General features: G+C 42.0%; 2 protein-coding genes across 2 annotated transcripts; both read left to right on the top strand.

Annotated features, from left to right (window-relative positions):
- The first annotated feature begins 618 nt into the window (after positions 1-618).
- NUDT19 (nudix hydrolase 19) lies at positions 619-5,058 on the top strand. Its single transcript, XM_083795021.1, has 3 exons — positions 619-1,429; positions 2,893-3,100; positions 3,740-5,058. The coding sequence occupies exons 1-3, from the start codon at positions 731-733 to the stop codon at positions 3,964-3,966; spliced, it is 1,134 nt and encodes a 377-aa protein (XP_083651147.1). The 5' UTR covers positions 619-730; the 3' UTR covers positions 3,967-5,058.
- A 1,565-nt stretch (positions 5,059-6,623) lies between these two features.
- LOC310879955 (putative ATP-dependent RNA helicase TDRD12) lies at positions 6,624-26,107 on the top strand. The gene is made up of 13 exons (XM_083795023.1): positions 6,624-6,637; positions 7,295-7,347; positions 8,171-8,332; positions 8,635-8,771; positions 9,994-10,113; positions 11,447-11,502; positions 12,520-12,605; positions 14,335-14,533; positions 15,042-18,242; positions 22,685-22,831; positions 23,571-23,623; positions 23,724-23,776; positions 23,876-26,107. The coding sequence occupies exons 3-6, from the start codon at positions 8,201-8,203 to the stop codon at positions 11,454-11,456; spliced, it is 399 nt and encodes a 132-aa protein (XP_083651149.1). The 5' UTR covers positions 6,624-6,637; positions 7,295-7,347; positions 8,171-8,200; the 3' UTR covers positions 11,457-11,502; positions 12,520-12,605; positions 14,335-14,533; positions 15,042-18,242; positions 22,685-22,831; positions 23,571-23,623; positions 23,724-23,776; positions 23,876-26,107.
- Positions 26,108-26,924: the final 817 nt, after the last annotated feature.

Genomic DNA, 26,924 nt, shown 5'->3' with positions numbered 1-26,924 from the left:
TCAATAAAATAGACTATAAGTGCAAAATATGAGCAAATGCAAGGCAAACTCCATGATTTTGGGTTCAAAATGCCTTCCAATAGGAAATAAGAGCAGCAGTGGAACTCACACTTCCATTGTCTAAGACTGTAATCACCGATGAGCAACACTGGCTAAGTAAGTATGAAAAAAGAGGCCACAGTTACAAGATAGTTTTGCATATACATTTGGTCATAAGGAAGTAAAGGAGAGACGGAGGTCAGACTTGAATGCTGTCTGGCTGTATCACAGCTGGCGTTCTGCCCCAGTTTTAGTATAATCAGCTGGTTATACTAAATCAGCAGAGTCAACAATTTCTTGTCACACTTGGGGTCCATGGTAAAGATTCAACAGTTTCTCGTCACACTCGGTGTATGAAGTGGAAGAGTGGAACAACTGTGAACTGCAAAGTGCCCCAACCCTTACTTTCCCAAATAAATTGCCAGCGGCCGCCGTCGGCCGCACGCCTGAAGCCCTTCCACGTCACCCTCAGCTTGTGCCCTGCGCCACCGCCCGGCGAACCCTCAGCTTGTGCCCTGTGACACGGCCCCGCGGGTTAGGACCCGGGGCGGGGCGTTGCTGCTGCCGCCCGCCCGGCCCTCAGTCTGTCACCGTCCCCTTTCCGCGCTTTGCAGCGGTTCCTCCGGGCGCCCAGGCGGCGCCTCAGCGCCCCAGCCGCCGCCTCCGCCTCCCGCTCTCCGCCGGCCCCGCGATGAACCCGCGGCTGCGGCACTGGCGGGAGGCTGCCACGCTGCTGCTGGCGGCGGGCACGGCGGCGCGGCCGGGGCGCTCCGCGCTCGGTCCCTGCGACTACGATGTGCTGCTGCTGCAGCGGAGCTCCCGCAGCGGCTTCGCGCCCGGCGCACACGTCTTCCCGGGCGGCGTGGTGGAGGCGGCGGACTTCTCGGCGGCCTGGTTGGGTCTGCTGCCCGCCTCGCCGCTCTGCGGGCTGGGCTCCGTGAAGCCGCCGCCTGCGGGCAGCGGCCGGGCGCCGATCTTCGCCACCGACCGGCGGCAGCTGGGCTCGCCGCTGCCCGGGGAAGTCGCCTTCCGTATCTGCGCCATCCGGGAGACTTTCGAGGAGGCGGGAATCCTGCTGCTGGTGCCCGGGAGCGGGCCGGGGGAGGGCGGCGGGGCCGGGCCGCTGCCCGCGGAGAGCCTGCTGCCGGCCGCCGAGCTGGGCGAGTGGCGGCGCCGGGTGCGGGAGGACGCGGGCTGCTTCCTGCAGCTCTGCCGGCACCTGGGCTGCGTGCCCAACATCTGGGCGCTGCACGAGTGGAGCAACTGGCTCACACCGGTCGGCAGGGCCGGCCCCGGCGGCCGCCGCTACGACACGGCTTTCTACCTGTGCTGCCTGGACGAGCGGCCAGCCCACGCCTCCGAGGACGAGCGGGAGGTGACGGCCTGCCTGGTGAGAGCGCTGCGCCGCCTCCGCGGGACGTTACAGCGGTAGGGGTCCCCCTGGGGCGCAGGCCAGCCGCTGTGCTCGCTTCCAGTACAGGGCAGGTGAAAAGGTGATCAGATGGTCCAAAGGTCTAGCGTCCCCCCCTCCTGACGGGGCTCCCTTAAGGCGTGAGGAAAACAAGTGTCTCCCTCTTCTGACAGTCCTTTCCCGCTTGCATTCCTACTTCCATTAGTAACTGCGATTGCCCCCTTTAATCAAACGTGCTGACAGACGAGGATTAGTTTCTTGAGGGACATTTCACAGGAATTTCCTTTACATGAAGCTGTCTTGTTTTGTTTTGTTTTTTCTCAAAGTGTTTCATATCAGAACATTTACGCCTTGAATTACTGATTTTTTGAAGACAGATGACATCTAGATCACTTGCTACACATTCATTTGTGCAATATCAACAGAGTGCTGATACCATACAGTTAATACTTAGTAGGCCTAGAGAGATCCAAGTGGTATGTGCTGTGTTTCAAGGCTGCAAAAGCTCCTAATTTTGTCTTTTGTATAGTTGGAATACTTTAAGTAACATACAAACTTGTTAAAACACGCTGTATTATTAAAACTAGTTTCAGAGCTATATTATTTCTGACTTATTTTTTTTAATGGGGTAAAAGAGTAAAGACTGCTCATGAAGTAAAAGACAGCTCAGAGTCAGGTACATTTGGGTCTTCACATTTTTAAAAAATTATAAAAAGTATGAAGGTAAGTTAAAAGAGAAACCTGAAACTTCCATAAAGCCTTACCTAATGTTTTTGGTATTACTAATGTTTCTATGTTTATGTTTCTATCAGATCTTGCTATATAAATTTGAAAGCACTTGAGATCTTATCTTTAGAAGAGTTCATGGTATAATTTTTTGTTAATAATGGCAGAAATGTACTGCAAATGTTTTTGCACATATTTAAATTATCAGAGTCATCATATGAGATGAAGATTAATAGTTTATAAACCCCATGTTTATTAAGCAGGAACAGTGGAGTATTCGTGCTCTAAAAACAATGTGCACTGGAAGCACTGGTAATTTTAATTAATCCTTGAAGAAGCCATAGCAACCTCTGTTGATTGAATTCACATTGAGCTTAGGGTTTTCTGTTGATTTCAGTAGACTTAGTCAGGGCCCAGAAACCAGACTTGTAGTCTCCAAATTTTGCATGCCTGCATTTAAAATTAAACGTTATTTATTCTTATAGGAAAAATGTAATTTTTACAAATTGCTTTCATTGTGTTTTATAAAAACTTTTTGAATTTCGTCTTGGTTATGTTCTAGTATAGTTTATGCATGGCTCTTACTGTGTTCAGATAACTTACACTGTTTCACGCTCTTTTTCTGTAAAGACTTCCTTGCAAACATCTTTTAAAGTTACTGATAATTGCCATCCGCTTATGAAACTAGTATTTCAATGCTTACTTTCCTCTAACAGTGGTCATCACCTCCAGAAGCCATTGAACTCTTTAAATCTCGAGAAATATTGCTTGCTCCCCCTCAGTTCTATGAATTGTGTAGGCTGTGCAACTTTTCTTCACTTCATGAATTACACAAGTTCAGCTCTGATCGAGCCCTAGAGGGATGTGAATGTTGGATGCCTATAATGTTAACTGCTTCAGATGGCTTAATTCAGCTATTACCAGGTAAGAAAACAGATAAAGGTTCTTTTAAGTATATAAAAACTTGGGAATTGATACATACTCAAGCCACGTGACATAAACTAGTCTGTAATTGTGAGGAAAAACTATTAGAAGTCAAGTTACTGCATTCTTTTCCTACATTTTTTCTTCCTCTGATACAGTTGGTAACAGCTACCGTCAGAGACAAGCTACTGGACCACCTGGGCAGCATAGTTATTTCTGTTCTTGCTCATAATTTGTTTCATATGGTTGACATTAATATGTTGATTTATGAACAAATTCTGGCATTTCTCCTTCTGTACGCTGCCTTTGTACATTCAGAAAAATCTTTGTCTTGTTCTCCATCTATTATACAATCATATATATATATAAATTCCTACCTGACAAGACATCATGTTAGTATTAGCAAGAGCACTGAATGTGTGCACTGTGTGTTTGACACTTTAGAAATGTGTGACTGTATATTTAAATACTAAGATGTTTGGAGGCAATTTACTTTCATATTGTCAAATCTATTCCCACTGATTTTCATGTCCTGATAAATACTTTAAAAACTGATAGTGTCACTCAATCAAAGGCTGAAAAATAAGGTAGGCATTATATATGTAAAAGTGGGTTTGTTTATCTTTTTTTTTTTAACAGGAGATGAATTATACCCAGAAGATCCAGATTATACAGGGGAAACAAAAATAGTCATGGCAACAGATAAGAAGGTTGAAGATCTCATGAAAGAGGGTAGTACATTTCACAGGATAGTAATAAAAAACATAAACAGTCTTGCTGTCTATGTTAATATTCAGGCAAAATATAAACATATGAATCCATTGATGATAAACACCGATTATTCAGACTACAATAGTAGATTATAATATTTTTGGTTTTAAGCTAGAATATATTTAACTACCTACATATTCACTGTGTTTCTCATCCTTATTAACAGTTGCCAAGTAGTTAGGACAAGAGACTTAAATATTCCATTGCCCTGCCACAGCATTTCATATGGTTGTGGGTTTGAGATTTATATGTACTTCAGTCTTTGAGTCTTTGAAACTTCAAAGTTGTGTCAGGTATGGTGTAAAGATACTGAAAATTAAACACAACTATCAACTTAATTAATTGAATAAACTTTAAAGTGATTTGACAGTGATTATACTGAACAATTAGCATCTTATTCTACCTACACAGTAATAATGGAATATGCTGTAGTGCCGTTCTGTTGGGTCACACAGGTTCTTTTCTCACTGAAAATTAAAGTACATCTTATGTTCAGAACAAGTATGTTTTGAGTTCAAAAATTCTTTTACTATGCTTCCTAAAGTTACCTGTTTGGCAACTGTAATCCGTGTCTAGAAATGAATGAAATTCATTCTGTTTCTGCTAAAATATTCCAGTCTATCTTATTTTAATTGAAAACCAATGTATATGTGTATATATAGATGTTAGCTAACATTCACTTATTACAAAGAATATTTATATTTGATAAAGCTAAATTGTTTCTATTAATGGTAACTTATTAAAAACTTTACAGTTTTCAAAGGTAGTTGTGATACTTCTATTCATGACATTTTTTTACCTTCAAGTTGACCGGAATTTAAAAAGAAAAAATGAATTATTCAGCTCCAAAAAGATGCCACCAACTAAAGAAAATAAAATACTGCCTTGGAAACGCCTAATTCCACACTTCAGTATTCCACATTTTGCTTCTTAAATTTTTTACCTAACATATCTTTGAGATTTAAAGACTTAAGAGAAAGGACTGCTACTTTATTTTTTTGGTCTTTTTATTTTGTGAGTGGTACAATAAGTGGAGTATATGGAGCTGTGATGTGGTATTTTCTTTATCTGGAAGAGTAAGAATGAATGATGACAAAATTATCCAGTAAAGCTGTTCTGAAAGCTATGTTTCAACTTCTGTAATTTAATTCAAATAAAATCATCTGTAATATTTTCACTAAGTTGAATTGTTTTGTAGCATTCATTTCTGTTGGAAAAATATGTACCTATTTATTCTGTTCTTTCCAAACATGCTCAGATGGTTCTTGGTTGCAGACCCTTGCTGAAACTTCTATACATCTGCTATGTATGGGTTCTATTAAGTAGTATATTATGCTTAATATCTCCTTCACAATAGTCTGGCTGATTCTTCTGAACATGAAGAAGACAGGAAAATTAGAAAAACGGAAAGTGGAGGAGGCAAATAAAGTATCCTGTATACTATCTTACATGATTTTTAGCTTTTGGACATGAACACTGGCCACAGTAGTACTATGAATATAAAAGGGGGAAGCATGCTTATGATCATAGTTGCTGGAGAGCTATCTTGATAATTATTTATTGGTCTGTACCTTGTGGTTCTACAGGTTTTTGTTGTTGTTTTGTTTTGTGGCAGAAGGTGGCTACTAAGAAAATATTTTGAGGAAATAAATGATTCAGCAACCTAAATATACGTTGGATTCTTAGAGAAGTGTTTTACAAGCCAGCATGTTCCAATATTTATTCCTATACTAGCCCTATATAATACAAGTTCTGCTGTGTGTCAAAAGCAGTTACTTCAATATTAAATCTATCTTCTAGGTCAATACTCTGCCTCTCCATCTTCAGATTGGCTGCTGTCACTTTTTTTGTCACTAATAAAAGCAAAATGGTCCAGCAGGGGGAGCTAAAAGGCAAAAAAAGAGCTTGAAGGATTATTAAAAAAAAAAAAAGGCAACTAAACGATGCTATTTTACCTAGAAAATGAAGCTAATCATTAAATAGAAGCATATATGTTTTAGAATGCACATACTGTAAATATCTTGTAATATTAACTTAAAAATACTGATCATTAAAGCTGTAGTTTCAAAATATTAAGCCCCTCCAAATACGGGCTGCTGCCCAAGAGGTGGGCTTTACTTTCCAGCTCGATGTTTCATCCCCTTGAGTTGGCACCTTGCATAAAGCTAAATCAGGGCCGAAAAAAACATTAAGCCTGAATGGAAAGGGGAGTGTAGGAGAGCAATAATAATAATAATAATAATGTTGCTTCTTTGTCTCAGAGCTTGATATAAGAATGAAGTAACACTTTTGTAAGGGCCTAGATGTCAGGGGACATTTCCAACAACTGCCTGTGTGGGGATGCATGTGTTTTTTATCATTAGTAGAACACCAGAGATGTGCCAGGTGCCATTGTTCCCCAGCTGCCTCCTTTAGACCTTTCAGGCATACACTGCGCTTCAGACTTGGGATCTGGGAAAGCCCCTCTGAAGCAGGAGCAGCAGGAAGGCAAAGAAAGGCAGGACTCTCCCTCCTCATACCCACTGACACCCCGCCGCCCTCAGCAAGCCGAGGTCAGCCCCGCGCCATCCCCTACCCGTGGCCTTTTCCCGCCTCTAGCCACCGTACCTCAACCAGGTGCCACCGCCTCCCTCGGGGCCACCTGCAGGCGGTGCATGCGCACTGGGGGCTCGTGGGTGGCTTCTGGAGGCTTCTAAGGGGGGGCGGGCTGTGTGCTGAGGGTTGCGCTCGGGCCTCATGGCTGTGGGGATGGTGGTAGTGGCTCAGGTGATGGTTGTGTGGCACTGGCTCTGCGAGCTGAAGGGCATTGCCTTGACTTCTGTCTTCTGGAATATTTCGTTAGCTACTCACTCGTGGTGTGAATGCTTTGAAGCGGTAGGCTAAGTGCTGCCATGATGAGGGGTGTTGTGATGTGCAAGGCTGTGCTGAAATGGCACGCAGAAGATCTGTTCCAGTATAAGTGTGCTGTGAAAAATGAGTAAAAATTTTGTTACATTTATTGGTGAACTTATTGGTGAACGTTGGGATTTATGTGTTTTGTTTTTTTAGTGATGTAAGCTTTTGGGGTTTTGCTGTCCGTTTGGTCAAGTAGCTAGATTGTACCAGCCCCAGTCTTGAAGATATTTTTGTTGGCCTTTGGATGTAAGGTAATGGGCTATGTGCTGCAAGTAGGTTGAGACAGGAGAACAAGTATGTTGTGGCATGCTGAAGATGGGTGTGGTTGTATGTGAATAAATATGGATGGTGGATCTTCATTGGGATTCAACATAGAGCCCCATTAAGAAAACTGGCTAGAAGTCTTCCGTACGTGTAAATCAGTTGTCTAGGCTAATGCTGCTTACACAAGTAGCAAAAATCTGTAGGCCTGCTTTAGAAGTACACTTTTTAGATGTGCTTTAGAACACATCTGTTGCTTTCCTACAGTAGCGTCAAAGAAGACTCAGCAGCTGGGCAATACGGAAGTCTTCATACTACAGGTGTGCTGGTATTTTTAAAAGTTTAAAGGCTTGGTGTTTATTTCAATAAAACTATAGAAGTCAGATTTACAAATAAGATTATGCCTTCATTTCTGTTCAGCAGTCATTTCTTACACATGGTGGGGTCACTGACAGATTATATACATTTTCCCATTCTTTCCATGTGTTTACCTTGGTTTCCTCTCAAAAGAGGTTAGTAGGGATGCAGCTAAAATCTAAAATGGAAGATATCCTGTGTAATCTTAAATTGAGTGTAGTAATAGGTTTCTAATTAATGCTGCAAGAGATCATGGATTTTATTTTTTTCCCCAGAATAGTGAGTACACTTATCAGCTGCAAGACTGGTATGTAAATGCTTACAAAGGCTGAGCAGAAAGCTGTGGCCCTATTTTAAAGAAACTGGCTGTCTTATAGACCCTCTGAGACTGAATAAAAGCCTGTTGGTGGCTTTTTTTTTTTTTTCATGTTCTGAAAATACTGTGGAAGTAAAAAGTTTATATATCTGCACTTAAGTCACTATATTTCATTTAACAAACTTTTAAAATAATGCTTCTACCTTTCAGAATGCATGTCATTAATTGCAGTGCTAAAGAAACTTCCAAGTTTAAAAGTCTTTTATTGAACTTATTGTCTGAACATGAAAGATGTATTATGCCTATTAACATTCTTTATGCTGAATATCTATTCCTATAATGAAAGGGGCCTTGCTGAAGGTTTTAAGATTCATGTTTACTGCTCAGATGCTCATGAAAATACCCTATCAGTTCAGCAGGAGATAATACTACTTGTGTTTTATTTTTTTTTAATCTACCGTTTGCACCAGATTGAAGATCCGAGTTGCTTTTGGGTTACTATGAAAGGATGTGGGCCGTACATAGTTGATGAAATAGAGTATAAAAACCTGAATGCAGAAATGAATCAGTTCTATGACAAATCTTGTGAAAATGTGGATGAAGTAAAGCCAGTAACATTAGAAAAAGGCCAGGTGAAGACATTGCTATGTTGTGTACATAAAAAGAGATCATTTGTTGGGTTTTTTTGGTTTAGGGGGTGAAGTATCCAAGTTGTTTTTTTCTTTTTTTTTTTTGACTATTGCTTTGTAGTAGAAAAGGACATCTACGTGGTTTATATTGTCTGTAAGCTTTATCGCTAAGGAAGCTGCAGTACTTGCAGTTTATAAAGTAAATTGGGGCTGTATTGTAAACACCGTTTTCTTGCCTCTAAGAAAACTGACAGTGATGTTTCTTCTATTTACAAGAACCTGTTGTCTTGTTCTTTCTTTTTCAGATTTGTGTGGTTTTCAGTGAAGAACTGAAATGCTGGTGTAGAGCAGTTATTAAGTCAATCATGTACTGTGCAGGTCATTATCAAACAGAATGCTTTCTTGTGGATTATGCCAAATACACTTTTGTTAAAACAAAGGAGTAAGTGTTTGAGAATGTCACTGAAATGTATTTTGTTGGCAATCAGTGTTTATTTAGTTTCATAGTCACAAGGCTTTGGTTTAATTGAAGTGTGAGTCCATAAGAAACTGCTAGCCGTGTGATGGGCCCTTGTCAGTGTGGATGCAAACCAGTCTTTGTTTTGTTAATTTTTAAAGATGTATTCTATTCTACTTTTCTTTTCCTTAAAGACGTCAAACTGGAATAGTGTCAGTTTAATATGATTGAGATTTATGGTTATCATTTAACATTATTGAAACATACCTTATTAAGGGATAAATAAATAAAACCACTATGAAACCATATGTTTCTAAAATCTTAAAATGTGTCTTAAAAAATCTCTTCCAGCTTTCAGCCATGTTTAAGGTTCATTTCTTTAATAAAATATCCAACATCATGTACAAGAATCTTTACCAAGTGTTTTTGTAGTATTCAACAAAATTAAGAAAGCTTATTTAAAATATTTTAGAATAAATATTTTAAAATCTTAAGTTAAATAACATTTTTAAATGGAATGTGCCTGTATCAGAGAGCAACTTGATAATGCCATGAGTTTAAAATACGTTCTAATAGAATTAAACACATGATATACTGCTTTTTCATTATGAAATAACTTGGAATAAAAATGATAACTATATGGATCTTAAAAGCTTGGTATATAGGTGGTGTCTTGCTGGTTACTAAATGTCTCCCATCAAACCATTTATAAGGGGTAATTACGTATAGATCAAGGCTCTAGTGACAGCTATACAAAGATTTATTTTTTTTTTTTAGGGAAATGAGTACAGATGCATGTTAGTATATTTATTAATTTCCTTCTTACTGATTTTAGTCATACCTGGTATCTCACTCAGAGGTAAGAATTGCCAAATGGCATATGCAGTGCCGGATGGTATATATAGTGTATGAGGTCTAAATATCATGAAAAGACTTTAAACTGTACTGCAAACCTTTCTGAGGTTTCTCTACTAAATGGGAAGTGTATTCATATTCAGGGCAAATGTGTTTATTAATTGCTCCTTACAGGACCTGTCTTAGATAAATAAATAAATAAAACAGGGGTTCCAGGGAGTTTCACTGTAGGAGCCAAACTTCTAGAAGAAATGTGTTGTTGCATACAGGATAATGAAAGCATGTGTTTGAAACATCACTGGAGAATAAAGTCTGCTCTGTAAAATGAGAGTATTTCTGCTTTGTTTTTAAGCGTTCAAGTTGCAGTGAAAGCATTTATGCAAATCCCATATAGAGCAAAAAAATGTAGATTGTATTGCACAAAGCCAGTGACGTTGTGTATCAACTTTTGTGAAGATACAGCAAAAATAGTGTAAGTAGAGTTGAATAATTGTATTCTAGTCATAAATTTCTTAGGTGTGAAATTTCATCACAATATTTTTTTTTTCTTCAGAGGCTACTGTTCAATAAGAACATAGGCGATAAAATGTGGAAAACAATTTCTTTTTTACAAGAGCAATTCATAAACAGAACTTGCCTAATGGTTTGGGTTTTATTATTCATCTATTTGAATCTTTTGATGTTTATTTAGAAACTAAGAAATTCAGACAAATTTTTGGCAGTTGTTGCACTTCATCTACAATCCCAGAACTGTGATTCCAACACATGAGCTTCTCTACTAATTGATCCGTGTGCAGTTTCTTACAGGTGCTCATCTTATTCCTGACAATCTTGTTTGTGGTCATTACACATTCTGCCTGAACTGAAGTTCTGTTAATGTATAAACATTATAGATAGCTTTGGTTTTCCCCATTATATCTGTCTCCTTGAAATACTTAGGATTTCTGTTGTACTTTCCTTATCATATTTATGCCAGTTTTGAAGGAGTGGAATAAGGTTTTCCCTGGGATCTAGTGGTAAAGAAAAGTGCTTGTGTGTCCTTACTTTGAGTTCTAGGATGTTATTGTCAAAGACCTGCCAGATCATGGGAGAACGTGGCATTATAGCAAGTAACCTATCTTGATTTATGTTATTAAAGAATATTTAAAACTACACGTTGTTTGACAGTTAGGTTTGTTTTTTATACTGTCCTTTGTAAGGAGGAATCAGTATTTTCCTTAGATACTTTGACAAAACAAATACTAGTTTAGTTAGGATGGGAATAGCATACATCTTGACTGGGCCATCTTTGTGAATTATCAAAATATCACTTAAGTTCTCTACATATATCTACTATATTTTGTTTACAATGCTTTATATTTGATTCTTTTTTTATTTGCAATTGCTGAAGATGGTAAAGAACTTAATTTTCTGTTATAGACCTTAAAGTCTTTACAATGTTTGTAAAGTGCTTGTTCAAAACTGGTACATACTTATTCAAAGTAATTAATATGTTCTACAAGTGGATTCTCACTCTAATTAATCTATTTTTTTTCCTGATTTGCCTTATTTTATGTTGGATATAAACCATCATACTTCGACAAATCAATATTTAGTAATTTTCAGGCAGTTCATTTTATGGATGAACTGAAACATCAAAACTGAAATTACATTCAAAGTAGTAAGATTGTGCTAATGTTTCTGTTAGAGACAGTTTTTGAGACTTAGCATGAACTGAGAACATTTTTTTTGAACGTACATCACCTTTCAGATTATTGTTTGAAGTTTTGATGATGTGGGATAATTGGTTGTGTTTATTTTCCTAGGCCAGCCTAAAGGTGGGATAATGCTGCTACTCAGTATTTTCAAAGTTTTCTGAAAGGTAAATATGCTGTCAAAATCATAATTGGCCCTTCTGTTTTGGGAAGTAAGTTGACAGAGATGTAGTACTGGAATATATATTTGATTGGACTTCCTTTTAATTTTAATTTTCACAGCATCCTAAGGAGAAGGGAGTTACTCGGTTTTTTTGGTGTGATTTGACTTAGCCACAATGTGTGTAGACTTGCATCTTTACCAGACTGCATAAATTGTTAAAGGTGACTAGGTGGTTGCCAGGTTGGAATGAACTCTCTTGAAAGAAACTATCTTGGAAGAAACTATCTACTGCTCCAAGTAGTTATTTAGTGAAGTAGAAATGCTTGTTTTCCAGTCTGTTGTCCTTCTCCATGTGTGGTGTTTCAGGAGCTCATGCAGTCTTTTCCATATCCAGCATTCTATTTTGGTGTGGGAGCACTTGTTGGTGTTGCTAGAAAAGCAGCCCTTTACTGTTCTTGTCTAATCTTGTTTATGTGCCTCTACCTGAAAAACAACCTACCTGCTTATTTGCAAGTACAATACAATACACACAGATATTTGAGGAGGAGAGGATGAATTTATAAAAACAGTAAAGAGTCTTTAGGCTGTTAATTTCCTATACTCATGGAGCATGGCACTTTCATGATTTACAGGTTTTCACACATCTAAGTGTAATGCATTATTATGCAAAGTAAAGGTCAATAGGAAGCAATAGCAACATGGAACTTGATTTCACAATTATGCATAAATATACAAATAATTTCAGTGTATGACTAAGACTAGTTTCTGTGAACAGGTCATTAATGGTTTTCAGTTCTCAATCTTCCTTCAAAGACTGAGGACAACTTCATTTTTCGAGCTCTGTTATCTTAATGCCTTGTTAGATTCTTGTTTCATTTAAAAGTTACAACATTTGTATTAGTTTTTCTTCAAAAAAATACGTTGCATTCATTTAATTATTATTTCTGTTTTTGTATAGCTTGAAAAATACTGATAATATGATACAAGGTTAATATTTCTCCTTGTTTACTACTACATTTAGCAACTACGCAAATCAAAGCCAAGTTATGTGCTGTAGAAGATAATACATTTGATGTTATTCTTTATGTGACAATAAAAGATGAAAAGGTAAGATACTTCTAGATCTACAAACCTATTTGTATGCTTTATTATGTAAATCATAACTTTGTTATCAGCTTAGGACTGAAAAGCATTATCTGCAAGTGAGTTTTGTCATTTGCCAGATAACAGTAGAATCTAAATCATTAACTTATTAAAGGTATTGTTTTATGTTTGCGTTGATGTAGCTCTCTGGAGGTGTTCCAGGAGGCAGAAATTCCATTTTCATTCATGTGTACCTTTCTTTTGAAGGTATTAGCAGGCAAATGAAATACAAGTCTGTAGCACTGCACAAGGATAACTTGCGTAACAAAAAGTACACATTCTCATAAGAACTGCACATTTAGGTTATTTCATGCAAATTTCTTTTTGCCCTTTCAAGTTTTTCTTTCATTTTTAGGAACTTCTGATGAAGGTAATTTGTTTTATGAATTTATCATTTACAATTTGGCTTGGTTTAGGTCTAATTACAACTGTTAGAATTATAGGACAGGGTACAAGAAAAATCACAGATGAGGCTCACAGAAAATGAATGTTGTGTTCCCAAAGCTCTTTTCCTGCTAACTTAGTCTGGTGAAAGGCTGAGCAACAGTGGATACCTGACAGAGTCAATTCTACTCACTACAACGTCATTCATCTTTATTTCCTCATTGTCCTAATCACATTTATTTCAGTGATGTCTTAAAATTTGAAGTAATACATTAAGTTCTTCACTATTTAAAAAAAATATATATTTTTAAAAGAGCAAATAACAAAAATTTTAGGGCTATCAATATTTTATGGAACTTGAATTAAAAAAAAATTGGCCCAAACAATGTATTAAATGCATAAAAAATGTGCAAACATATTTTTAGTGTTAAAACCAGAGCACTTTCATTTTAAAGTGGAATTGTTGGAGATAACTTTAAATGAACTAGAATTATCCTGGGTGAGGTGTTGTTTTTCTGTTGTTTTTGTTTGGTTTGGTTGGTTTTTGCTATTCCATTCGATTACCTGGAGCTGTAATGCATAGCTGTTTTGGAGATTGTAACACTGAACTGTGCAGTAAAACTGTGTGTCTTTCAGAATCTGGTACCTGTTTTCAAGCATTATGATATTTTCTTTGCTTAAAATAAATACTGTCTTTGAGTCTCCTACAATGAGATGTGCCTTTAAAAATATAAATATACAGGAAGCAATTCAAATGGACAGCTATGTGAATTATTTACTGCATTTTTCATGCCTTTTGTGTTATATTTAGAGTATTTTGCAACTACTTTATTCAAGTGTCTTTAAATACCAGTTCATGCTTGCTTTGGATGGGGCTTTGAGCTACCTGATATAGTGGGAGGTGTCCTTCCTCATGGCAGGGGGGTTGGAACTAGATGATCTTTAAGGTATGTTCCAGACCAAACCATTCTATAATAAGACTGAGTCCTCAAATCTTCAGGGGGAAAAATAGCTCCACTTGTCAAAATGTCTAACTTCTGCCAGTAATGTGCTGTAGTTACTGTTAGACTTAAGCAGCTGTATGGTAGTTATAAAATAATTCACTTGTATCTGCTTGGATCACTCAGTGTTAAAGGCTGATAACGCTGTGGCTGTGGTCTTTGCCATAGGCAATAACTTTGAAGGTACATATGAAGTCTAATACCTTCTATCCGTTCAAGTCTAAAACTTTAGATATACCCTAAATAAGTATGCAATATTGATTCCGGTCAATAAGGATCTTGGTTTTTTTTGTTTGTTTGTTTTTTAGGTATGCATTAATGATGATCTTGTCGCAAAGAACTTCACTCACTTTGTGGAAACTGAAGAGAATACTGGAAGTCCTGAAAAAGATCAAGAGAACCAGACATCATTAAATGTTGAGTCTTTTCCAGCAAAAATCGTTGATCCTACACTTGCTTTCAGGCCAGTGCTGTTTGAGGAGAAAGTACCATTGAATCTTGAAACAGGTAGGAACCATGTATGTCAGAAACAATCAAATAGACAATATGCTGTGTCTTTAATTGGATATATTGAACACGAACCTACTCTACTGTCTCAGTTTGAATCAACAATTGGATCAAATGGTATCCTGACAAAAGCTGCTTATGACTTCACAAACAGTCATCAAATCACCAGATGTAGGAATACTTTTTTTTTGTAGTATACAAGACAAAGGAAGGCTGAGAGGTGAGTTCCGTGGGCATTTACTGATATGTTTAATAGCATTAGATATTGCTGAAATTACTTGTGTAGTGTGTTACTGTTGTTTTTGAGTTTGGAGGGGATTATTTGAACAGAAGTACTTATACAACTGAAGGGTTTACTGTAAGTTGTCTCTTTTATAGTGATTCAAATACTTGCGATCAGCAACTTATAGAAGAAACTAAACAGCAAATCAGTGGCAACTCACTGTAAATAACAATATTGGCTTTTCATGTGTTCAGATAACTTAAAAATTTCTGATTATCTTCTTAGGTCATAGTGTTTCTAGTTCTTTTCCTGAGAAGACGTACCAAAGGTCAAGCACAGATCTAAATGAAAGTACCGAATCTGTAAGTATCATATTGTGTCAAAGGTGAATTTGATTACGCGTATATGGGACAGATAAGGAATGCTGTAGTCATCTAGCTGTTTCTTCTGGGTAATGGATCTGGGGGACTGTAGTAATTATTGATAGAGTTAAATTGGAGTGGAATGTTGTTTCTTTACTTTAAAATGCAGAACATTTAAAAAAAACAAACGCTAATCCTTGAAAAGGTTGTGCCTACTCTCTCACTCCTTTGCTATAGTTTTGTGACGATAATAGCTGTCTACAGTGGGATGTTCAGTTTTCTAAATATAAAAGAAGGTAAACTTTAATGCTGCCCTGAAAACAAAATAGTCCTTATGCTACAGAATGGTTAACGTTTATTGGAGTTTCTTCTTATTCTTTGAATAGACTAATGCGAAATTACCTTTATCATCCATCCACCTGAGTGATGCAGATCTTTGACCAAGTCATGCCTTTTGATTGCTTGTGATAAAAGATGATTGTTAGGAAATCCCTAGTTCAGAACTGAGGATCTTTTGGATAAGTTTGGATATAGTGTCTGCTACAGGTTATTCCACTGAGGATTTTCACTGTTATTCAATTTACCTTCATGTGCATTCACTTTGTAAGTTTGCAGGAGGGCAACCTGTTTCTGTTTTTTCCTCCAGTCTGAGGTGTGCAGACTTCTCCTGATTTTTTATTTTTAGAAATAAGATGTTTAAGAACTAAGCAGTGTGTGTTCATACTATTTCAGATCCCCGTTTAGGGCTATTGCTTGAGATATGACCATGACCTCATATTTCTTTTTTTTTTTTGTGGGCAATGTTCTTGTTATGTGCTTGAAAGAAAATACTGTTCTGTAAGAAGTTAGATAATTTTCTGAAGTTTGCTTCATTAAAATTGTTGCCTCAATCAGGCAAACATATAAATTGGTACAAAGAGAAATCCATAATACTTGGAAAATCCTAGAGTTAAGTAAGAAAACTTGTCCCGTCGGGCCACCGGGCCCCGCGGCAGACCCCAGGCGCCAACTCCCAACAGGCCCCCAGTCCCTGGGGCAGACCCTGGCCGGCACCTCCCGCCGGGGAGGGGTCCGTCCGCCGGGGGTCGCCTCTAAACAGTCCTTCAGCATGACAAGCTCTATGGCTACATCCTCACACCCCAGGTGAGTTTGGCACTGTTGGAAGTATGCAATGGGGGTAGTACCTGCCCTGACCTCACTCCATGTCTTGTGTCCCTGCCCATAGACCTACCCTGACCTGACCCTGGTTTATGTGGGGAGCCCTGAGCATGGTGAAGAGGTAGAGGTGTCCACTGCCCTCCCCCAGGAGGAAGGAGAGATCCCTGGGAATCCCAACAAAGGTGGGATCTCCCTAACTGGGAGGTTATGTGGAAAATGCTGGGAATTCAGGGGGCTGGAGCAAGACAGGGCAATGAAAGGGACCATAGGGTAAGTGGGGGTGCACTCCCTGATCTGGGGTGCACTGTAGGATCTCAGAGGCATGGAGGATCATGTGGAGGGTCATGGGAGGTACCTGTGGGCACCCAGTGGTCTGGAGGGGTCAAATGGCACCTTAGGGTTCTAAGGAGGGTCATGTGAAGTACAACAGCATCTGGTAGCATCAAGGGGGGCACTTAGGATCATGAGGTGTTTGGAGAGGGCTGGAGGGCATGCCAGGACTATGGATGGCCCTGGGAACCCACAGGATCAGGCCATACCTTGCTCCATGTCCCCCTGTTCCCCTGGTTCCACCATGTCTTTCACTGTCCAGTAGCAGCTTCATCCTGAGCCCTGTCTTCTCGATGTCCTGCTGTGTTCCTGGTGGAACATGTCCCTTGTTTTCACAGTCCTGCTGTATCCTTTGCCAGGCCCTTAACCTGTCCCTCTCCCTGTGTTCCCTGGATCCCTCTTCCCCAGTCACTGGTTCCAAGCCCTAACTCCTGAGCTCTGTTACCCTCTATGCCCTGTCTGCATGCACCTCCAGTTTTAGTCTCTGACCTCACTTACATCCCCTCCTTGTCCCCATGTCCCCCTGTGTGTTCCGTCTCCCTGGTGTCAGGCCCTGAGCCCTGTCTTCCTGTGCCTCCTGTTCCCCTGTCTCTGATGCCTGGCAGAAGGTAGTAGTGGCTGAGCTGGTCCAGGTAGCTCAAGGTTGGAGCCAAGAAGTGGAGGCAGGGCTCCTGTGTGGTCATGATCAACGTGGGACCTGCCTGTCCCCTGCAGAGATAAGCATGACCAAGGAGGATGCCTCTGGGTCCCACCAGACCTCCCCCACGGGCAAGAAACACCTTGGAAAACCTGAAAAAATCTGGTTGGAATTGGTCCAAATACCAAATGCAATTTATTTTCAGAATTGCAATCTCTTGCAACAGTTGGAAGCAAGATGGGCTAGTTAGACCTTCAGTAACTGCATGCTAAGAGAATGCCACCACCTCACTTATTCTCAGTCTGTTGCACCCTAATACTTGCTCTGGAACTTTGGTCTAACCTATAAACAAGCAAGGTTTAGGTGACCACAAAGCAGCTGTGATTTGACAAGGCATATTCATGGGTAAAAAAAAAAAAAAAAAAAAAAGGTCTAGTTCACATTTCTGAACATGTCTTCAGAGCTTTGCCTGCTCAGGATTTACAGGGATGAAACATTGCGATTCAGTTCATCCAGACCACCCACTTACACACAAACTCAGGCCTAGAGGCTTCCTCAATATGATGAGCCCTTTTGGAAGTCTGTATTTGCCTGCCCTCTCCTAAAGACAGAGTGTATCTGTGACAGATGCTCCATCTGTGTTTGAATGGTATCTGTGAAAGCTAATGGATGCTTATATTTATTCTTCAACCAAGGAATATCACATACATGAGCACACACACAAGACTTGTCTGCTGCTGTGCAGTCAGGCACAGGTGACCATACAAGTTCATACAAAAGCCACATCTCTGATTCTGCCCTATCTATCCCCTAATCAGGGAGAAGTGACATCAGAAGCACTAGCTTGAAGACAGTCCCAGGAAGACATGGTTCAGGTCTCAAAGACAGACATTCTTCTACACTCAGAAAATGTGCTTAGAAAACCCATCCTGCTCACTGCAAAGGCCTTTGTGTGAAGCACAAAAAAAAAGAGCAACAATTCTCCCACTGAAGAGAAGGGTGAGCATTGAGTGGGCAGTCTCAGCTCTTTGAAACGCATTGGGAGGAAAGGTTTCTCCTCACATACAAACGTTCCTGTCCAGGTTTCAGCTGGGATAGAGTTAATTTTCTTCATAGTAGCTGGCATGGTACTGTGTTTTGGATTTAGGATCAGAATAATATTCATAGCAAATACTCATAGCACACCACGTTTTAGTTTTTGTTGAGCAGTACTTACACAGAGTCAAGGACCTTTCAAAGGGGACACGAACAGGACAGATGGCCCAAACTGGCCAAAGGGGTATTTCACACCATATTGTATCATGCTGAACAATGGAAGTGGGAGGAGTTGGCCAGGGAGGCTACTGTTGGTCTGAGACTGGCTGGGCATCAGTTACCTGGTGAGCAGTGGTGTCAATGCATCACTTACTTGTTTTGTGTATTCATTTTGTTAATATTATTTTTTTCTTCCTTTTTTTTTTAATTAAACTGTCCCGATCTCAGTACAAGAAATTGATTTTTTTTTTTTACGTATAAATAACTATTTAAGTATAACACCCAGACATGTGCCCTGAGGCTGAATAGTTAGAAGTGACAGGGTGTGTGGGATAGTATGGCCAGGCACCTAGAATAGAGGACACCTCCAGTGTTCTGGAATTTCATCTCTGAACGAGAGCAAAATCCCAATAAACTGTTAAAATGTTTGGGAAAAAGTATGCTGTCGCCCTGGCTATTCCAGACAGTCACAAATCACTGCAATGTGCTGGGGCCTTGCCCATGCCTACCGAGCCCTTTTCAACACTATTCAGCATCCTCAATGGGAAGAGGTTTCTGGATGTAATGACAAAATAGCACACTGGGGCTAATCCAACTCCCATAACAGACACAGTGGCTGTTATATGTCTGTTTCGATGACAGAAACTGTGGCTCAACCAGAAAGTCAAATGGTGTCAGTATCATTTGCCCCTATAGTCAAGAAGAAGCAATAGAAGCAGAAGTCAGCTTGTCTAGTAAGGGAAGAAGAAGCTTCTCCTAGGAGAGAACAGGAGGAAGAATTAGAAGAGGCAAACTGCTATGCAGGGCCATTGTGAGAACAGGAGGAAGAAGAAGGCGCAGAAGGCTTTAAAAAGTCAGAAACCACCTAATCTCTATCTCAGAGTGAACTGCAAGATATATTAAAAGATTTCAGCTGTCATCCAGGTAAGCACATTATCACCTGGCTGCTCTGATGCAGGGATAATGGGGACAGTAGCCATGAATTAGAGGGCAAGGAAGCCAGGCAGCTGAGATCCCTCTATAGGGAAAAGGTCATTGACAAAGTGATTGGGAAATGGGAAAAAGCCCTCAGCCTTTGGAAATGATGGAATGCACTGTTGTCTTATACCAGTGCACTGGCAGTGATGAGCTGGGAAGATGGAGAGGAACCAACGGTGGATGTAGTGGCCAGCCAACTCTGCCAACACAAAGAAAATCTCTCTGCTTCCCTATGGACCTGCGTATCAGCTGTGGAGAAATTGTCCTGAGAGGTCCAGCAACTCAAAGAGAATATATCTTCTTCCCTGCCTGTATGGACCAGTATCTCAGCTATTAGGAGTAAGGATTCCTCTGTCCATTGGTTTTGCCTGTGGGACCAGAGAAGTGGGATGGGAAAATCTACCTTGACACTAGAGGCACAGATAAGTGAGTCGCAAGAAAGAACAGCAGCAAAAGCACGGTTCTGCCAGTAAAATTGCTGCTCCAGTTTCCAGCGGGCAGTTCCCCAGAGTAGAAGGGCTGATATTTCTTCCGTTCTTAATGAAGGGTCTTCTTGTTTTCATTTACAAGAAGTGAGTAAAAGCTGCTATGACCAAGACTAGGGGAGCCCTGCCTTCGATCAGGTTGAGGAAAGGGACAACCAGATTTATTGGAATGTTTGGATTCAATGACCTGGCACATCAGACCCCGAGGAGTATAAGGCTGAAGTGAGACTAACTGGCAGTGCGAGGCAGAAGCACACCGTTGTGACTGGTGCAGAAGCTCCATGGCATAGACCCAGGAGAGGACCCAGAAGAGTACCAGTGGGCTTTTGGCATAGCTGCTTTGGAATGGAGAAGACCAAACTGCTGCCTACTTTGCCCAGTCTTTCAGAGTACCCTTCTCTTTAGAGGGACCTGGACAGGATGGGTCGATGGGCAAAGGCCAATGGGATGAGGCTGAACATGGCTAAGTGCCGGGTCCTGCACTTTGGCCACAACAACCCCATGCAGCGCTATAGGCTTGGGGGAGAGTGGCTGGAAAGCAGTGCAGAGGAAAAGGATCTGGGGGAGTTGGTCGATGTTCACCTGAACATGAGCCGGCAGTATGCCCAGGTGGCCAAGAAGACCAACAACATCCTGGCTTGTATCATAAATAGTGTAGCCAGCAGGACCAGGGAGGTGCTCATTCCCCTGTACTCAGCTCTGGTGAGGCCACACCTTGAGTACTGTGTTCAGTTTTGGGCCCCTTACTACAAGAAAGACATCGAGGCCCTGAAGCGTGTCCAGAGAAGGGCTACGAAGCTGGTGAAGGGCCTGGAACACAAGGAGCGGCTGAGGGAACTGGGGTTGTTTAGTCTGGAGAAGAGGAGGCTCAGGGGAGACCTTATTGCTCTCTACAGCTACCTGAAAGGAAGTTGTGGGGAGCTGGGGGTCGGCCTCTTCTCACAGCTAACTAGTGGGCTAGAGGGAATGGCCTCAAGTTGCATCACGGGAGGTTCAGTTTGGAAATTAGGAGACATTTCTTCTCAGAAAGAGTAGTCAGGCATTGGAATGGGTTGCCCAGGGAGGTGGTAGAGTCACCAACCCTGGAGGTGTTTAAGGAAAGGTTGGACGTGGTGCTTAGGGACATGGTTTAGTGGGTGACATTTGCAGTGGGGTGATGGTTGGACCAGATGATTTTGAAGGTCATTTCCAACCTTAATGATTCTATGATTCTGTGGAGAGGACCATGGTGGCAGCCCATAGGGTATCACAGTGGAGCAGATTTCTGTGCTGCAGCCCCTGGAGGAGCCCACACCAGGAGGAGGAGATCTGGGGGGAACTGTGGCCCGTGGGGGACTTGTGTTAGAACAGTTTGCTTCTGATGGATGGACCCTGTGGTATATTTGGAGAAGTTCTTGAAGAACTGGTGCCTGTGTGAAGTCCATGCAGGATCAGTTTGGGAAGGATGGCATCCTGTGGGAGAAACCCCACAATGGAGAAGAGACAGAGAGTGACCGTGAAGACTGTGAAGTGTTATATATCGACTGCAGCCCCCCTTCCCTGTTCCCCCATGCAGTTCAGGGGGAAGGATGTAGAAGAGGGTGGATGGGGGAAGCTGGTTTTAGTTTTTCACTGCTCTAGCTTGTTAGCAATAGGTAATAAATTGCATTAATGTCCCTGTGTTGAATCTTGAGGCCCTTGAGTCTTTTCCATTGTATTTTCTTCCCCTTTCCTTTTGAGGAGGAGGAGTGAGAGAGCAGTTGTGATGGGGGTTGTGGTTGTAATAGCTCCGTACTTGCATAAATCCCATGCAATGTTTGGAGATTCATTTCCTTTTCCCCTGCCAAGGAAGGTGAGGAGAAAGGCCACCCAAAAACATCTTTCACTGGATGATACTAAAACAACAAAGAGAGGTATACAGATAGAAGAAATAATCATAAAGCCTTCTGCAAGCCTATCCTACAAGATATGCAAGATATGAACAAAGCAGGCTTAACAATTCATGCTGTCCAAACTCACAGTTAACTGAGACAGGATTGCCCGGCTGTGCTGGTCTCCCGGAACCTTGCTGTGCCATAGTGTTTTGGCGGTGCTAGGGTTCCATTGAACACCACAGCTTGTTCTTTCCCTGTGGCGTGTCCGGGCTGGGACATGGCCAGATAGTTTGCATGCACTTAACTTACCTGCTTCCTGGTGTGCTCTCTCTTCGCTTTTGCAGCAGTGTTCACAGGGCTTGGACGTGCGTATTGATTGCACCTCGCTAAGCATAGCTCAAGACACCCAGCACGTGCTTTGATTTTTGTGGCTCCGGCATTGCCAGGCTGAGGACATCACTTTTAGAAGCTATTCTCTGTTTCATTGCTTTTCTCTTTTTTAAATGCTCCTCCTCTTTTTCCGGGAGTGCATCCTTTCCAAGCTGGATATCAGGTGCTGCTCCAAAGTTGGATCTCCGAGATTTTAATGGCAAAATGCCAAGAACCTTACACTGCACTCAAAGAATACTGAATTTCCTTTGGAAAGCTGTACACAACCGTACTCTGAGCTTTGTCGCGCCCCAAAACCTAAGACCTAAACAGAATCCTCACACCAGGCAAAGTGCACTGCAGCTTACTGCCAAGGAGCACTGGAGCCCCGCCCTCCTCCCCGACTACCCCTTTGATTTTGTCACTCTGGCATTGCCAGAGCAAATATATATTCTCTGATATATTGGTTTTCTTTTTTGTTAATGCTTCTCTTCTTCTTCAGGAGTCTATCCTTTCCGAAGTGGACATAAAGCGCTGCTCTGAAGTTGGGACCGTGACCTTTTAATGGCAAAGTGGCAAGAACCTTACACTGCAGTCAAGGAGACCTGAAATTCATTTAGCAAGCTTTACGCATCCCCTCTCCCATCAGGTCTCTGCACTTTCTTTCCAAACCTTTCCCTCCCCTAATACTCACCCTAACCTTAGATTAAAGCTACCTAAGCTACCTAGGAAATGATGATGATGACAGCCTTTTGGGAGACCACAACTGGCAGCCTTAATACAATCCCCCACACAACAGGACTCTGAGCTTTGTCGCTTCTGAAAACCTAGGCCCTAAACAGACCCCCACCCCTGCCCCGGGCAAAGCACACTGCAGCAAAAGGCCAAGAAGTGTTTTGCCAAGGGCAAGCCTTGCTGTGCTGTAGTGTTTTGGCGGTGCTAGGGTTCCGTTGAACACCACGGCTTGTTCTTTCCCTGTGGTGTGTCCAGGCTGGGACCTGGCCAGATGGTTTGGGTGTAAATAATTTACTGCTTCCTGGTGTGTTCTCTCTTTGTTTTTCGCAGGACCCTGACCCTATGCAAATTGTACTGTAGCTAGCCTCACCAGAGTGCCAGAGCTCTGCTCTTCTCCCCGACTGTAGCTTTGATTGTGTTGCTCTTGCATTGCCAGCCTGATTCCATCACTTTTACAAGCGTTTCTCCCTTTAATTTATTTTATTTTTTGAAACCATCTCTTCCAGGTGCTGAGGCAAGAGGGCTGCTGTTTTGAAACGATAAAATTAGAAATGGGGTCACTCGTGGTGTTGAGGGATGGGTGCTAATGCTGGCAGAGGAATGATTATCTTCTTTTCTCTCTCTCTTTTTTTTTTTTTTTTTTTTTGTTAAAGCTGAAATGCAGCATTCAACATGGGATGTCATGACCTGAGCTGCCTCTGGCAAGGTGAGTGATGAAGAGATGTAGCAGTTATTTTTTGGGGTGCTGTTGTCACTGCAGTTCTTTTACTACATAAAATACAGTAAAAATCCTGTTTGTGTTTTAGGGGTGCTGTAGCTCGCTTATGAGGGCAGGTAGAATCATCTACCTCGGGGGCAGGTGAGCAGCTGCAGTAAGGGAGCGGATGAGAGTAACTGTGCTAAGGGTGCTGTGGCTTTGGCTGCTACCTCATCCTGTGCTTTTCTTCCTCTTTGGCAGGTGTCTTGCACAGCCTCAGAGGGGCACACTGCACACTGAAGAGCAGTGTGAGACGGTGGGCTGGTCATCAGCTAGGTTGGAGCAGAATGGCTGAGTAGCGCAAGGTGAGAAGGGTCTCCCTCTTGCTTTACAGGTGGCATGACAGGCTCTCAACTGATGTCGCTGAGGATTTGAGGCGAGGCCAGAGAGCAGCAAGGAGCAGCACGTGCAGCAGCACTTCCAAGCACTGCGGTTGCTTTCTCTTTTGTTCACCAGGTGCTGCGGGTGGGATGTGACATCAGTCTTTAGAATTGGTCTTTTATAATTGCCGCATAGCTTCTGGGAAGGGTGATGTAGCGGATAAAGTCTGCATGGGACAGGGAACAAGGGAAAGCATTTAGATTTTGCAGGTTTTATATCCCGAGTTGGAAGGGACCCATAAGGATCATCGAGTCCAACTCCTGGCACCGCACAGGTCTGCCCAAAAGTTTAGACCATGTGACTAAGTGCACAGTCCAATCTCTTCTTAAATTCAGACAGGCTTGGTGCAGTGACTAGTTCACTGGGGAACCTGTTCCAGTGGGCGACCACCCTCTCGGTGAAGAACCTCTTCCTGATGTCCAGCCTAAACTTCCCCTGCCTCAGCTTCACACCGTTCCCACAGGTCCTGTCACTGGTGATAACAGAGAATAGGTCATCTGCCTCTCCACTCCCCCTCGCGAGGAAGTTGTAGACTGCGATGAGGTCCCTCCTCAGTCTCCTCCAGGCTGAACAGGCCCAGTGACCTCAGCCGCTCCTCATACGTCTTACCCTCTAGGCCCTTCACCATCTTCATCGCCTTTGGACATTCTCCAACAGTTTAATGTCCTTTTTGTACTGTGGTGCCCAGAACTGCACACAGTACTCGAGGTGAGGCCACACCAGCACAGAATAGAGTGGGACAAGCACTTCCCTTGACCGACTAGCAATGCCGTGCTTGATGCACCCCAGGATACGGTTGGCCCTCCTGGCTGCCAGGGCACACTGCTGGCTCATATTCAACTTGCTGTCAACCACAACCCCCAGATCCCTCTCTGCAGGGCTGCTCTCCAGCATCTCATCGCCCAGTCTGTACGTATAGCCAAGGTTGCCCCGTCCCAGGTGCAGGACCCGGCACTTGCTTTTGTTAAACTTCACGTGGTTGGTGATCGCCCAGCTCTCCAATCTGTTCAGAGCAAAGCAGTCAGGATTCAAAGTCAGATTCAAAGCAGTCAGGATTGGTTTGCTTCTCTCTTCTCTGGAAATTTGCAGTAGGAACCAGTGTTAGAATCAGAATCCTGATCTAAGAGTATGATGAAAAATGTTGCACTCCAAGTTGGAAATTGGAGAGGAAAATGTTCATGTATATGTAAGAATTGTGCTCAAACAGCTGATTACACTTTTTCTTAAACCTTAACAGATGCTTACACCTTTTAACTTTACAGCTGAGAAGCAACAGGTAGTTTCTATGTTTCCCTCGGGGATAATGCACTCTTCTGTATTTTGCTTCTACACAACCAGTTCAAAATTTTAAAGTCATGTTGTCAGTCATACAACCAAACAACCTTGCACGGCATTACATGTTCCCCCCCTGCCCCCGACAGATCAAGCCCTGAATGCAAGACCAGACAAGTAAATAATGCCAACATGTAAAACTAACTTGTAAATACATTACTTTTTGGCAGGCTTTTTGGCACTTTGTGGGGCTTAACTGTACTTCAGTGAGAAGAATGTCCTCTGGTGTGAACTGAAATTATACCTCTATGACACAATTTCTAATTTTTTTTTTTTTTCTGGGGGGGGTGGAGAGAGGGGCAGAATTCCTTGTGGACACTTGAAGGAGTCGCAAAATAATAACATTGAGGTGAAGGAAAAGTTCCTTCTCTGTTGTTGTTTTTGTTTTCTTTTCCATGTAGTCTTAAAATGAAGGTCCCCTTTTCTGGCCTTTGGCAGATTGTAAGCATGCCAGAACACTTCACATAACGTAAATCATAGTTGTCTGAAATGATAATATCATACCTATAGTCTGCTGCAGGCTGAAAAGTAGCCTATGCCTCAGGTACTGTTTTAGGCCTTTACTTTTGTTACTACATCCTTGTAAGTCTTCAAAAGGGAAATGATATTATACTATTCAGAAGAAACACCATCCAGAAGAAACTTCAGTTGTGAGGTCCTGAATTCTCGCTGAAACCAAAGGCAGATATAGAATCATAGAATAGCCTGAGTTGGAAGGGACCCATAAGGATCATCGAGTCCAACTCCTGGCACCACACAGGTCTACCCAAAATTTTAGACCATGTGACTAAGTGCACAGTCGAAATGCTTCTTAAACTCTGGCAGGCTTGGTGCAGTGACTCCTTCCCTGAGGAGCCTGTGCCAGTGGGCGACCACCCTCTCAGTGAAGAAGCTCTTCCTGATGTGTAGCCTAAACCTCCCTTGCCTCAGCTTGACACCATTCCCGTAGGTCCTATCACTGGTGACTAAAGAGAATAGATTGGCGCCTGCCCCTCCACTCCCCCTCGTGAGGAATCTGTAGACTGCGATGAGGTCTCCCCTCAGCCTCCTCTTTTCCAGGCTGAACAGGCCAAGTGACCTCAGGTGCTCCTCATACGTCTTCCCCTCTAGGCCCTTCACCATCTTTGTAGCCCAGTATCTTCCTGACTTGAAGAAAGAGGCTTTAGTCTCTCCTGGTTTGTTTACTAATGAAGGAGCACGAAAGAGATGCGTGTCCTAGTCTCTGAAGAGGAGGTGAAGGAACAGCTAGCGCAAGGAACAAAAAAATCAGTTGCGCCAGACTAATGTGTGGTTGTATTTGAGCTTGGAGACTGCAACCCTCTTCTAACTTCCAGATCTAGAGGAACACTTTGGCTGCAGCCTATAAGCCACGTGTACATAAGCTCCCCCAAGCGAGCCAATCTTCTTGCCATGACCTGCCAGGAAACAGCAATGTAGGCATGTAACCAAATAGGTTACATAAACCCAAATACATTTGGGTAGGCCCAAACCTTCAGCCCAGTCCTTGACCTGAATAGTGAGTGAGGATCTGGATATC

This window comes from Anser anser (genome assembly GCF_964211835.1).
Source record: "Anser anser genome assembly, chromosome: 11".
Classification (NCBI taxonomy): Eukaryota; Metazoa; Chordata; class Aves; order Anseriformes; family Anatidae; genus Anser; species Anser anser.
The sequence above is the reverse complement of the archived record's forward strand: the minus strand, read 5'-3'. Positions and strand labels throughout refer to the sequence as shown.

Coding starts and splice junctions, on each gene's coding strand:
- NUDT19 (XM_083795021.1), top strand. CDS start 731: ATGAACCCGCGGCTGCGGCACTGGCGGGAGGCTGCCACGCTGCTGCTG. Junction 1,430..2,892: donor GGGAGGTGACGGCCTGCCTG/GTGAGAGCGCTG, acceptor TTCCTCTAACAG/TGGTCATCACCTCCAGAAGC. Junction 3,101..3,739: donor CTTAATTCAGCTATTACCAG/GTAAGAAAACAG, acceptor TTTTTTTAACAG/GAGATGAATTATACCCAGAA.
- LOC310879955 (XM_083795023.1), top strand. CDS start 8,201: ATGAAAGGATGTGGGCCGTACATAGTTGATGAAATAGAGTATAAAAAC. Junction 8,333..8,634: donor TAACATTAGAAAAAGGCCAG/GTGAAGACATTG, acceptor TTTCTTTTTCAG/ATTTGTGTGGTTTTCAGTGA. Junction 8,772..9,993: donor ACTTTTGTTAAAACAAAGGA/GTAAGTGTTTGA, acceptor TTTGTTTTTAAG/CGTTCAAGTTGCAGTGAAAG.